This window comes from Rosa chinensis, chromosome 2, assembly GCF_002994745.2.
Source record: "Rosa chinensis cultivar Old Blush chromosome 2, RchiOBHm-V2, whole genome shotgun sequence".
Lineage (NCBI taxonomy): Eukaryota > Viridiplantae > Streptophyta > Magnoliopsida > Rosales > Rosaceae > Rosa > Rosa chinensis.
Window position 1 is genome coordinate 39,073,142 of NC_037089.1, and position 14,225 is coordinate 39,087,366.

At 39.1% G+C, this 14,225-nt stretch overlaps 1 protein-coding gene across 1 annotated transcript; it reads right to left on the reverse strand.

Annotated features, from left to right (window-relative positions):
- Positions 1-2,287: 2,287 nt before the first annotated feature.
- LOC112188857 (probable auxin efflux carrier component 1b) lies at positions 2,288-5,411 on the reverse strand. The gene is made up of 6 exons (XM_024328090.2): positions 3,984-5,411; positions 3,335-3,611; positions 3,147-3,232; positions 2,884-3,041; positions 2,679-2,755; positions 2,288-2,581 (listed from the first exon to the last, which is right to left on the reverse strand). Exons 1-6 carry the CDS (start codon positions 5,071-5,073, stop codon positions 2,515-2,517), a joined length of 1,755 nt encoding a protein of 584 aa, XP_024183858.1. The 5' UTR covers positions 5,074-5,411; the 3' UTR covers positions 2,288-2,514.
- Between the last annotated feature and the right edge of the window lie 8,814 nt (positions 5,412-14,225).

The following is a 14,225-nucleotide window of genomic DNA, read 5'->3' on the forward strand; positions in this document are numbered from 1 at the left end:
GCTAGGAATCCTGATCCAGTTAGGATTTTTCATTGAATTTTACTTTTTCCGCCTATTTCACTCCAAACACTCAACAAGACTCTCAAAATGACTTAATGACTCAAAACACTAAACTAAGGGAAAAATAAGGCTAAAATGACGCACATAATCAATAATATCGTCACACTTTTTGGCTCCTATCAAAAATCTCAAGAAAATCCAAAATAATCCCATAATATCTTTTGCCGAAAATCCTTGATATTCTTCTTTATATGTCACGGAAAAATGCAAGTAGAATGGGCCAATGACTCCTCAAAAATGTCAAGAAGGATCTAGAAACTCATGTGCAAGTCACCTGCTTCAAACTTCGGGCCAAACTCTCCTAAAATGGGCCAATTCGAAATTAATCTTTAACATTGCCGAAATTCCTCAATATTCTAGAACAATCTTGAACTATCTTGAGTCATCTTCAAGACACAACATCTCTTAGTCTCACCAGGTCTCCTAACAGCATCAGGACTCCTAGTGTGATCAGGTTTCCTAGTCCAACTGAGACTCTGTCATTTCTTCATTTCCGAACATCATTTTCCCGAGCTCACTCCTAGTTGCATTAGAATTCCTACTTCAACTGGGATTCCTTCTCCTGGTTGAACTGCGAAAACTTCATTTCTCCATTTCTTATCATTTCTGCGCAAATAACTCATTGCCTTCCATTTCCAGACTCAAAACTACCTAAAAACACAAAACAAGTTAGAAATGACATTGTTAAGAGAATAACTAAGCAAAATGTAGAGAGAAATGTACTAAAAATGTAGTAGAATTCAGTCTCAATAAATGTGATAGAATTTTTTTAGAGATTTTAACTTTTGAATCACTGTGTGATAAAGATTTTATAGAAAAAATTGTTGGAGATATTCTAACTACAATAGCCAAATTTCTTCTCTTCTAAAAAAAATTACAAGAAAGATTTCAACTGTTTTAAAATTGTTCCTTGCCCCAAAAAACTTTTTTTCTCTCGAAGAACGTGCCGCACGCGAGTATCCCAATGCTCAAATCCGATCGGAAAGCTCCGATCTGGTTTGGATTGCAAGGATCCGATCCGGAGATCGAGGTGGTTGGGAAGGCTGGAGATCCTTGCTGGCATTTGGAGAATGATGGTAGGAGGGAGAGATGGCCTGCGATTTCTTTGCGAACGCAGGTGACGGCGGAGAGGCTGCCGGTGGTGGGACAGAAAGGCTGGTATTTGGGCCTTTGCCGTATTCAACTTGGCCTTGGCTTGTCGGCGTTTAGGCCTGGGCTTTGGCCTTGGTCCCATGTTATATTATTTTTTTGCTTTGATTTATTGCTTTTTAATTCTAGTTAGACGTGGTCTGATACTGATAATAAGTCCTTACCATTTTTTGGTATGGCGACATGGGCTCTAGTTCCTGATTGCACACTCAGTGTGTCTTGTCTGGCCTAGCGAGGCGCCGAGCTATTTACTTGATCAAATTGACGCAACGTAGTAGTAGGATGAAACAGAATGTTACCGGATTTATTTATGTGCGGTAACATAATAGGAAAGTTGTACTATTTGTAATTATGCTTCTTTATGATATAATTATTTTTTCGCTATATCACCACTTTGTCAAAGCAAATGGAGTACAAGTCGTGCACTGTTTGCTAATTAGTGCATGTAAATACATAAATTTTGTGGAGACTCCTATTAATATGATAAAATCTTGATGCTTATTTTAACTCTGGGGTTCCGACTCTGTCATCCTCCTTGTATTTTGTTGTTTCATTAATCAAGACTGAACCACCTTAGCCCCGTTGAGGATAAAAAAAAAAACATTTACCTTTTTTTAATTTTCTTTTTTATCTAGGCATGTTAGGGGTTTATCTGTCTGAATGCAATTTATAGGTTTCGCGGAGGCAGGGTAGCAGGCCCATCCGTGTTCCCCAATGGAGAGACCAAAACCTAAGTAAAGCAAACCGACAACCTCATGTCATAGGCTGCTATGCGGCCTACGCATCTCTCTCTCTAGTACCTACAAGTGACAACTAGCATTCACTTTTTCCCTCTGACATGACAAAGCATTTACTATTTTGTTTGGTTTGAGATGCTTTCTTGCAGATCCAAACAAAGCATTCACTACCATCTCTGTTTTCTTACACAAAGCATTCAATGTTTGGTTTGGTTTGGTTTGCTTCGAAAATATTTGCATAGAGATTCCAATTTGGTCATATCTTTTCTGACCAAGAGAGGTCAAAAGTAGAGGATCTTCGAACTTCATTTTCATCAAAATACCAAACAAAAGCCGAGGCATTTTATAGATAAAAGGCAACAAAGATACATACTGCTCCAAAAACAAAAACCTCAATTCTGGATTTTAATATCTCTCATCATTACATCTCTTCATTTTTCTCTCTACCTTCTTCTGTTCTTCTGTTAGCAGCAAAACCCCAGAGTACCAAAAGGGTGAGAACCAACAAGCTAGGAGCTACCTTAATTTCAACCAACTACTGTTAATTGCCTATTAAATGCACTGAGATTTAAAGTCCTAGAACTATGTAATAAACCAATGTGATAGGAAGAGCAATTAGCATCCCAAAAATAACCCTGCACAAAACAAACAACAACCTCATATCAGATCGATGATTGTAAGTGTACGTCCCATAAGTAAAACAATAATCAGAAATGTTCCAACAAAACCAACCCCGTGCTCAGTATGTTAGGATGAACATTGTATTCCTTGGCAAACACAAAAGGCACAATCCCTTGTGGAAGAGCTGCCTGAAATGAAACCACACGACAAATGTCATCAACTGGAAACAGAGTGCTCCTATAACTCAACTCTGGTTAAGGAGGCTATCTAGTATTCTTGTATGTATCTAGCAGAGTTTGTAGCAAAACTTGCTCACCTGAACAATGGCAATGTGTAGCAGAACGCCTCGCAGTCCCACAGCAAGTGAGGCTGCTGCCATGACAGCAGGACCGGCAAGGAATCTAACTGCCATGGCAAAGCTAGCAATTCTGTTTCCACATGCAATCATCCTTGGTTGTAATGCCATGAACAAACCTGCAAACCAATTAGAATTTGAGCTGCTAAGTAATAGCCACACAAAGTGGTGTAGTCTCTGTAGCACAATCGCTAAGAAATGACCTTTCTACAATCCTAACATACCAAGGCTAAACATGGCCATTCCAAGACCGGCATCAGAAAGAATGGCTATTGAACGGGCTATGATTTCAGGCATAACAATGTTCCACCTGAAAAATCACATGTTTTGATTAGCTATGAACGCGGGAAGTATATATACAAATTAAAAATGCTATACAACTATTGTTTGTAGAAATTCAGCATATGCTTACTTATATGAGACTAAAGACCAGGTAAGGCCAATAAGGCTGGAGTACGTGTTTGGGTTTCTAATGAGTTTCCTCCAGACCATAATGAGAATGAGACGGGTCATAACGCTAGCTGGTGGCATTGCTGTGGCCTTTGATTCACCATGACAAGTCTTTGGGTGGAGTTCAGTGGTGGAGGAGCTGGAACCCAACTTGGAAAGCACCGGACCCTCTCGATCAATCCCATTAGAAACTGGTCTGTTATCGAAGCTGAACTCATCTCGCCCAAACTCATCGTGATCTAAACCAACATTATTGCAAAAAAAATGAATAGTTGCTTACGAAAACAAGATAAAACGACTTGAGACAGTCACACCACTAGTAATGACAAAATGAGAAGAAAGAAACAGGGACATTTGGGTTGAAAATTAAGAAAGAAGACGAAAATGGGGAATATGAAACAGAAACAAAGTTTTAACAAACCCCACTTCACCCCACGCCAATACAAGTGAAACCTTGAATATACAAACCCACAATCAATTTACAGACAAAAACAAATACATTTGCACGAATGAACAGAAAATTCCAAAATAGCAAAGAACCATACCAGAATATATGTTGGCACACAAAACAATCTAATACAGCCAAAAGAGTTGAGATTAGTGTTTCAAACCTTTCTGGTGAGCAACTCCACCTCTGAAAACATGAATGCCTCCTTCTGAGACTGGAGAAGCACTCGAGCTCCAAACAAACATGTGAAGATCCTTACCAGTGGCATCAGTCCCATTGGGCTTTATCTTGGCAGTGGCATTGGGTCCAGCCACCGGAGAGAATATTCCGGTGCTGGGAGGCGTAGGATACCCCTGCATGGAACTTGGTGGTCTCATGCCGACACCGGTGGCTTCTTCATCATAGCCGTAATTCGACAGCCTTGGACTCACATTACTCATGTTCTTCCCATTCACCATTGCATAGAAATCAGTGTGACTAAAATTGGAACCCCTGGGAGTTGGGTTTCTAGAAGACTGAAGGCTGTAGATTTCAGCATTAGTCAAGTTGGAAAGCCTTGGGGTACAGGAAACACCAGTGTTGGGTCCAAGGGATGGTTTGGAGAAGATTTCAGAGCGAGAGCTGGTGGATTTTCTGACAGTGACATGGAGTTTCCCATCTTCTCCGAGCTGCGCTTCAGTCTGTAATGGCTCTTTCCCATCTAAAGAAACGATATCGGAATCAACGCGAAAGGAAACGATGGAGGCAGCAGTGTCCGGGAACTGCTCACCAATCAAGAGTCTAGCTCCTCTGTACTCGAACAAGAAGAGCATCAGAGTGTACCAAACAATGCACTGGAGGACAACTATTTGGACCATTAAGGTCCCTGAGGAGTCTCCATACATGCCCTTTAGCAAGGGTATGCCCATCACCAGAGTGTTGGGAAGAGTAGAAAGGGAAAAGAGAGTGATGGACCACTCCAGAGAGCCTCTTGAGCTGGTTCTTGACCATATGGCTAGGACCGCCAAGACTATGACTTTTTGAAGAGTGTCTGCGGCTATGAACCTGTAGTTCATGGCGTATGGATTGTTGGTGGAGATGAAGTGGAAGGAGAGCAGAGGAACGGCGAACAGGGCCACAAAGCGGTTGATGCCAGAACATTGATCGGGGCTGAAGATCTTCCACCACTTCACTGACCCGTAGGCCAAAATCATGGCCACATAGAGTGGCACAACAGCTGTCAGAACGTGGTACAGGTCTCCCAAGCTGATCATGTCTTCTTCTTCTTCTTCTCTGTTTTTGGATGTGCTATTGAGGAGTATCCAGTTGTGAGAATTTGCTGAAAACCCACAATTTACATAGAGAGATAGACTAGGTATGTAAAGGTGGACAGAAGGAAAATGAGAAGAAAACCAAGTGAAAATGAAAGGAATCGCCGGAAAAATGGGTTGATTCTGCCGACCAAAAGGAACACAGACAGAGTACGCAAGTGGGGATGGGAGTAGGGAAGCAAGGGGTTATATTTAAGGCACCTATACTTTAATGGCAGACAAGGAAATAAAAGCTCAAGGCTTTTCAGAAGCTTTATCTAGTCTTTTGGGAAGGCGAACCCCAAAAAACATCTTCATACCATTATTGGACTGAATTGTAGAATAAAAAGTAGTGTATATTTTGATTTGATGGCTTCGTGAAAAACTGCGAAAGAAATCGGTGTGCGACCGAGTGTCTATTCATAATTTGGACTTTTTAAGTTTTTTATTAATTTTTATTTTATGAGCTTTTTACCAATAACTGCAATGGGCTATAATTTATTACCACAAGTAAGATTCAAAATTTGTAACCCATGCGGTGATTGCACCGTCTACACAAAAGTAAAAGGGCACGGCAACTTCTAGTTAATTACGACAATTGCCACAATCTTCATTTATGTTTTCTCCCAAAACCTAACCCGTCCAATCCATTTCTCCCAAAATCAAAACTTTTCTTCCATTCTGGTGAAGAAAGACGGCGAAACTAGGCCTCTCAAAACTCGGCGGTGAGGGTCAAAGATGAAGCTAGGAGGTTGGGCGACAAAGCTAGGCGCGGGGAGGCTGGGTGGCAAAGTTAGGCGTGGTGAGGTGAGGCGGAGAAGCTCGGTGCAGCGAAGCTAGGCACGGCGAGACTGGGCTGGGATGCTAGGTGTGGAAAGGCTAGGGCTTGAAGGCTGCGAGGTAGCGAAGCTAGTTGCAGAGAGGCTGGGCGGCAAAGTTAGGCGCGGCGAGGCTGGGCTGGGATGCTAGGTGCGGAGAGGCTAGGGCTTGGAGGTCAGTTGCCTATTGAGGGTAAGCAGCTTAGATTAATGCCTTAAAGGTCAGTAACCTAAGAAATTTCTAGTTACTAAGGGTAAGTAGTTATAGCCTCTGATTTTTGTGCTATTTTTGTTGAATTTTGTAGATCTCTTTATCTCTTTTGCTCATGCTATCCATAAAAAGTTAGGGTTTCAAATGTCGGTTGATTATTTTAGTTTGTATACTGATTCTTGTGCTTTGTTATCAAATTTATAGTCTTGGATTGAGTTTATCATCGATTTATCAGGTGAAAATTGAAGCACCAAGTGTTTTTTTGTCTTAGAGGTACATATATGGAACTAATCCTATTGAGGGTCAGTATCCTACTGAGAGTAATTTTTCTCCTTCTTTTTTTTAATCTTTTGACAACGCTCTGTAACAATGATATTTTGACAAGCATATCATCTTTCTTGAAGAATTATCAACCTTTATTCTACTTTTTTATTTCATTCTTGTTGCTATTGATTTTCATTTTGATGTATAGACAACTTCTAGTTTTGGATAATATTTTGTTCTGCTCTTTTGTTTGTGACTAGGTTGTTTGCATTCTTATAGGCTATATATGTATGTTGAGTTGTGGAAGAATTTATAAACTTCAGTACATCTATGGAAAAAGCCAACTTACTAATCCTATTGAGGGTCAATAACCTATTAAGGGTCCGTAGTCTATTTGGGAACAATAGCCTATTGAGGATCAGTAGTGCCAATCACAAAGCCCAATTCTCTATAGAATTAGTTTGAAATAGTGAGTGGTATACGTTTGAGTGGAATGATGTAATGTAACTGAGTGCATGCCGCATTCACTGTGTTTTATGCAATCTTAGTAGTAATTTTCTGTAAGGCAAGTTGGGTTTCCTATTTGAAATCTGCATTGATGCAAAGGCATGCCTATGTTTATGAATTTAGCTAGCTCAGCCAGATATAGTCATCTTATCAATTCTTTGAATGTATTTCAATAGCTTCAGAATTTCATTAAAGCTGCTGATTTCTAGCATATGTATGTTTCATTGCTTTGACAATGTGGGATGCATGATATGATTTCTTTATATTTCTTATCTTTGTACCTCATGATTGTGTATTGAGGAGGGTAAGTAGCCTATTGAGGGTTAGTAACTTTAAATTTGATGCCATTTTATAAACAATATTCTAAGAAATTTATAAGTTACTGAGGGTCAATATACTTATTAAGGGTCAATAGCTATAGTTTTTGATACATTCCTTTGCTTTGTGTTCAAGCCTTCTTAGCTTTGCTTGCTTTGAGTAAAATATGTGTGCAGCTTTGCTTGACTATTACTATGTTCTGTTTGTATTCTAAGAAAAAGAGCTCATCTTGATTGAAATTTGAACATCTATACTAAAGATTTGATTTTTGAGTAGTAGGCTTGTGTTCCTTTTTAGTCCTTTATGTTTGGTGCAACATGTGTGACTAGTTTGTGATTGTTATGCTTGAGAATGCTGTGTTTCTTTTTGTTTCCTTCATGTTTCTATCACAGTATAGATAGGATTAGATACATGGATAATGAATAAGGTACTGAGGGTCAGTATTTTTTCATAAAGATGTTCTACTGAGGGTCAATATATACTCATATTTTAGCATATCATATATATAGATTAATCGCAATGGCAAAGAGGAAGAGGAAAGCACTTGTGGAAGGGGCAACAAGTACTCAAACAAAAGACAAAAGAGAAAGGCTGCTGCAATTAGAGAAGAGGATATACAACAACTGAAAGGAAGAAGACAAGAGCGTAGAGACCCAATTACATACAATATAAATGCAATTCGCATGCATTCTGGGCTATGTTAGACTCCTACAGAACAACAATCAGAAAGAAGATTAGGAAAGCTGAATAAATTTTGGGGATTATATGTTCAACTCTATTAGATGAGTGTTTAAAGTTATATGACTTTAAGTTGACCATTGCTGATCATGATCAAATTTTGAGCTTGTATATCCTATTTTTCTACTTATATCTATCAGTTTTCTCAACTGAAGCTGGAAACACTTGGTTACTGATCAATTCTCTATTTCATGTAATGCGTAGGAAGAGATTGATTTATGAGCAAAGAAAACTGAGCTTATTGACACATTCAACTATTCAGTATATGTAGATGTAGAATGCCTTATTAGCCAACAAATTGAACTCTAGAGAGAAACAATACAATAAAAAAAAAGAACAAAGATAAGAATGAAGTATCCTGCAAAATGATATTGAAGGTCAGTAATATTAAATCACACTAACTCTGCAAAGATCAGTTTGGTAATTTACACGTTAATAGAAACCAATTCAAAAGTGGAAGGAAAATGCCGCATGGGCTTAAGGCCTGCGCATGGATCAACAATAGTACTGCAAGGGATATGAAAAAATAAGGTCTGCTAATGGTAATATATGTGCTGAAATTGTACCTAATGGTAATTTACTATATTTTTATTTGGATTAAATACTTGTTACTCCCTATACTTTGCCCCGTAAAACAGTTTAGTCCAAAATTTTAAAATTAAACAGGTTAGGATTTACTTCCTGGTACAACACCTATCTCTCAAGCCCCTTATAGAATGGTAACGGCGGAATTGAAGGAGTTGTATATACAGTTGCAGGACTTAACTGATAAAGGATTTATACGACCTAGTGTATCTCCCTAGGGTGCACCTGTGTTGTTTGTGAAGAAAAAAGATGGCACCTTAAGGCTTTGTATTGATTATCGGAAACTAAACAGGGTGACTATAAGGAATAAATATCCATTACCCCGCATTGATGATTTGTTTGACCAGTTGAGGGGTGCTAAAGTATTCTCAAAGATTGATTTGAGGTCTGGATATCATTAGTTACAGATTAAGGAGGAGGATGTAGCCAAAACTGCTTTTTGATCACGGTATGGTCATTATGAGTTCCTTGTTATGCCTTTTGGGTTGACAAATGCACCTGCTGCTTTTATGGATCTTATGAACAGGGTGTTTCGCTCGTACCTTGATCGCTTTGTGATAGTGTTTATTGATGACATTTTGGTTTATTCTATGAGTGAGGAGTTACATGCTGAACATTTGAGTATTGTGTTGGAGACTATGAGGGTACACTAATTGTATGCTAAATTTAGTAAGTGTGAGTTTTGGCTTGACTATGTGACATTCTTAGGTCATGTCATTTCAGCTGCAGGTGTTAGTGTTGACCCTCAAAAAGTTGAAGTAGTGTTGAATTGGGAAAGACCTACCAATGTGTCAGAAATTCGTAGTTTCTTGGGTCTTGTTGGTTATTATCGACGTTTTGTGCAGAACTTTTCTAAAATTACCGCTCCTCTTACCAAGTTAACTAGAAAGGGGGTCAAATTTGTTTGGTCTGAAAATTGTGAGCGGAGCTTCCAGGAACTTAAGAGTCGTTTGACTAGTACTCCAATTCTTGCCTTGCCTGATGATAGTAGGGAGTATGTAATTTACAGTGTTGCCTCTAGACAAGGTTTGGGATGTGTCTTAATGCAGCATGGTAATGTAATTGCTTATGCTTCTAGGCAATTGAAGCCGCATGAGTTGAATTACCCGACACATGATTTAGAATTGGCAGCTATTGTGTTTGCTCTTAACCTGTGGAGGCATTATCTATATGGAGTCAAATGCCAGATCTTCACAGACCATAAAAGCCTCAAGTATGTGTTTACACAGCCAAATTTAAATTTAAGACAACGAAGATGGATGGAATTGATTGAAGACTATGATTGTACCATTGAGTACCACCCCGGTAAGGCGAATGTGGTGGCGGATGCACTCAGTAGGAATCCCTCCGTGACTTTGTCATATTTAAGGGCCACTCGAGTATCGCTATTGTCAGAGTTGAGGTCTAATGGGGTTGAGTTATCGGTTGATGAGTTGGTGCTCTGGTGGCTAGTTTTCATGTGAGACCAGTGTTCATTGACAAAGTACGGGAAGCACAATCTCTTGACCCGAGAATTGAGGGAATTAAAGAAGGTGTTCATGGCGGTTGGCAGCCTGATTTCTCTATTCGAAGAGATGAGACTTTAGTGTATAGAAAAAGACTTTGTGTTCCTAATGTTGAACCGCTTAAACAAGAAATACTTAATGAAGCTCATAATTTCGCGTATGCTCTACATCTTAGTGGTACAAAAATGTACCGAACTCTCAAGGAATATTATTGGTGGCCAAACATGAAAAGAGAAATTGCAGCCTTTGTGAGTAAATGCTTAGTGTGTCAACAAGTGAAGGCGGAAAGGCAGAAGCCGTCGGGTTTGTTACAACCTTTTCCAATTCCGGAATGGAAATGGGAACATCTCACAATGAACTTTATTTATAAGTTACCTCATACTCAGGTTGGAAATGATGGTATTTGGGTGATTGTGGATCGACTCACCAAATCCGCTCATTTTCTGGCGGTTAAGGAAACCTTTAGTATGGACAAATTAGCAAAGCTATATGTGGATGAGATTGTAAAGCTTCAAGGTGTGCCCGAGTCCATTGTTTCCGATCGCGATGCTCGCTTCACATCAAAGTTTTGGAGAAAGGTTCACAAACTTATGGGGACAAAACTACAATTCAGCACCGCTTTCCGCCCTCAAACTGAAGGGCAATCTAAGCGAACTATACAGACTTTGGAAGACATGTTGAGGGCTTGTGCTCTACAATTTAAAGGAAGTTGGGATAAGCACCTGGCTTTGATGGAGTTTGCATATAACAATAGTTACCACTTGAGTATTGTTATGGCTCCCTACAAAGCTTTATATGGGAAACAGTGTAGGACTCCCTTGTGTTGGGATGAAGTGGGAGAAAGACAACTTATTGGTCCTGAAATTATAGAAATCACAACAGATAAAATTAAGGTGATTAGAGAGAGGCTCAAGACGGCTCAAAGCAGACAGAAGAGCTACGCTGATAACCGTAGAAAGCATCTTGAATTCCAAGTCGGTGATTGGGTATTTCTGAAATTATCTCTTTGGAAGGGTGTAGTAAGGTTTGGTAAACGTGGGAAACTTAGTCCAAGGTATATTGGTCCCTATGAAATTGGGGAACGAATTGGTCTTGTTTCTTATCGCTTGACCTTACCCCCACAACTATCTAGATTACATGATGTCTTCCATGTATCCATGCTTCACAAGTAAATAGCTGATCCTTCTCATGTGTTACCAGCTCAACCTATTTCACTTAGAGAAGATTTAACATATGAAGAAGAACCAGTACAGATCCTTGATCGTCGTGAGCAAGTACTCCGAAGTAAGGTAATACCTTTGGTTAAGGTATTGTGGAGAAATCATCTGATTGAAGAAGCTACTTGGGAACCGGAGGAACAAATGAGGCGACAGCATCCATATCTTTTTCCTTGACAGGTACAATTTCGAGGACAAAATTTTATAAGGAGGGGAGATTGTAATGCCTCGTACTTTAAAGTTTTTACTAGTTACATTTTACTGGTTTTGACCGAGGAGTTGACTTTTTATTTTGTTTGTTAAATTGGGAATTTCCTTGAGAATGCCGTAGTATAAGAAAAATCTAGTTCGTGGATACGTAGTTTGTGTTAATTGGAGTTTTTACGGAAAGTTTTGACCAAAAAGGAAAGTTACTATTCCTAGTTGTTGTTTTAAATAAGTTTCTATTATTGGAAGGAAGAGAGAGAAAGTCAAGCAGCCCCAAATCGGGACAGACCCGACCCCCCTCCCCTTTTCTTCTTCTTTTTGCCGCTGAGCTTCTTCCGGCCAATTCGACGCAGTCCGGCGACCTGTTGGAGACATCATTGAGTATAAAATAAGTGCAAATTTGGTGTATGATGTCTCCTACTCCCAAGTATAGGAGGTCAAGTTTTAGTAAAGGGAAAAAGTAAGAGTATTGTACCAAAGGGATTGAGTAACTCTACCCTAGCTAGATCACCGTGAAAATAAACCTAGAAAACACATGTAAAGTCTACATTTTTACAAGTTCACAACCTTATCCCTTTGGAAGCTAAAGATCATGAGGATGGTATTAACAATTGTGGTAGTGAGCGGTTTGGTTGATTTTAAGTTTTATGAAGTAAATTAAGTTGCATAAAATAAAATAAACAAACAAAAAGGTAGAGACTAAATCAATGAGAAAAATAGAGACTTAGGCATCGCACCTAACCTTACTCATGCACAATATGTAACCCCATATTAATGTAACAACATGCTTTGATAAATTTCCCCTTAGTGCTTTGATGAAGCTACCAAGAAACCAACTAATTGTCAGGACCCACCCCGGAATTACCCTCCTAAAGTCCTAGGTGGACCTGCGGGACCCACTTTTCGAGAAAATTCGACAGAACCTTCCCTAAAAATGGGCAACCCTAAACCTGCTGAAAACACTCCTCAATAATAATTTAAGTTCTATGCTTGAAGCCGCCCTGCTTCCTAGCACAATCCAAAAATTCTCCAAATAAAAACATCAATCTTCACAACCAAAACATCTTAAACAAATACAACCCGGCAACTCAAATGTTCAACAACCTCCCAAATAAACCACTCTCTTACACACATAATTAAACATATGTAAAAATCCACTCTCAACAAGTATACAGAGCAATCTAAAGAACAGACTCGGAATAATATACAATGAGTAGGTTAATCAATAACCTACTGAGAATGGATGACAAAGGTGGTACTAGCCTCCGCTCCTATGCCGGTCAGCAACACTGTGATCTGGGCAATTGAAAACAAAGGGCCCAGGGGGAAAGTACATAAAAACGTTAGAGTGAGTGGACAAAATAAATAAGTATAAATGAATAAAAAATTTATACTTTCCCACAATTTATAATATAAAGTCTCGATGCATGCAACGTTTATAAAACGTATTTCTTTAAATTCACAACTCGTGCAAAACATCCAGCCCCGCTGGATAAAATAAACCGGACTAGCTCCGCTAGTCAAATCATAATAAAAGATGGGGAAAGACGTTCACCATACGAAAGAAGGGAGCCTTATTGGCTCGGGTCGGAGTGTCCCACACTCTTGAGCATCCCATGCTCTCCTCTACTCACCTACGAACACATAGTAAGTAGGGAGGAGTACTAATAGGCTAGCCAGTAATATAATATATATATAGCGACCCTGGGTATGGTGGTTAAAAACCGATAAATCCATAAAGCTTCCCCATGTCCCACGTATAAAGACAACACGGGTACGATTCCCAACCGTACCCGGAAATTCTCGTAAAGTCATATAAATTATCAGCGTGTCCCACACGCTAAAGGAATAAATAGGTTGTCAATGAGGCATTCCCAATGCCAAAACCAATGATCAAATAAATAAACAAGAAAATAATTCCATCGAAATCCCATTTCGAAAATCTTTCCAAAAAAATCTCAAATCCACGAATAGGAATATAATATAAATTGTATAAATCCGAAAATCACAACGAAAACCATTCGTTGAAAATCAACCTCAATTAAATTCGAATCCGATCATAACGCTCACAACCGGTAAAAATCATAATTATGCATGAGAATCATTATTTAAAAGCAAATCCATGAGATAATTTGCAATCAACTTTATATGCTCGGAAAAAAAAACATGTTAACTAAATAGAATAAGCTTTAATAAATATATGCATGCATCACTTATTTAAAACAAACGTCCACTCACAAAGTACGGCTAAGCTTGCAGTCGCTCCAAACTCTCCTCGAGGGAATCCTCCTCACGTCCTGTACAATAGAACGTTCGTAACTTAAATTTCGGGTTGGAAGATTAAATTGGATTAATTAAAATCAACCCTAATATCCACTTTATTGTCCCATTCCTCCCAATCTTCTTCAATAATATTATCTCCTTAATATATAGGCTCAAAGGCCAAACCGAGGAAATCTGATGGATGGATTCCTCATAATTCGTTTAATAATTTCACCAATTTTCTTGATCAACCATCAAAATTTATATTCAAATCACTTCCAAATCGATTTCCAAGCTTCGATTAATTAACTAGATGTAAAATGGATCGAATACATGTTCAACAGTCACAATTTCCGGCCAAAACCCTATTTCACGCGCCACCTACAGTGGCGGTGCGTGGGTTTCACGTGCCGGTGGTCAACCTCCACCTCCGGCCACCAAATTTCAGGTACAACACCTACTCAACACACTGATTCCACTTCAT

Bases quoted from the DNA above. Each gene is read 5' to 3' on its own strand.
- LOC112188857 (XM_024328090.2), bottom strand. From the start codon at position 5,073: ATGATCAGCTTGGGAGACCTGTACCACGTTCTGACAGCTGTTGTGCCA. The intron at 3,233-3,334 runs GTAAGCATATGC...GTGATTTTTCAG, and splicing joins TGGTCTTTAGTCTCATATAA to GTGGAACATTGTTATGCCTG. The intron at 2,582-2,678 runs GTTGGTTTTGTT...TGTTTTGTGCAG, and splicing joins CCTAACATACTGAGCACGGG to GGTTATTTTTGGGATGCTAA.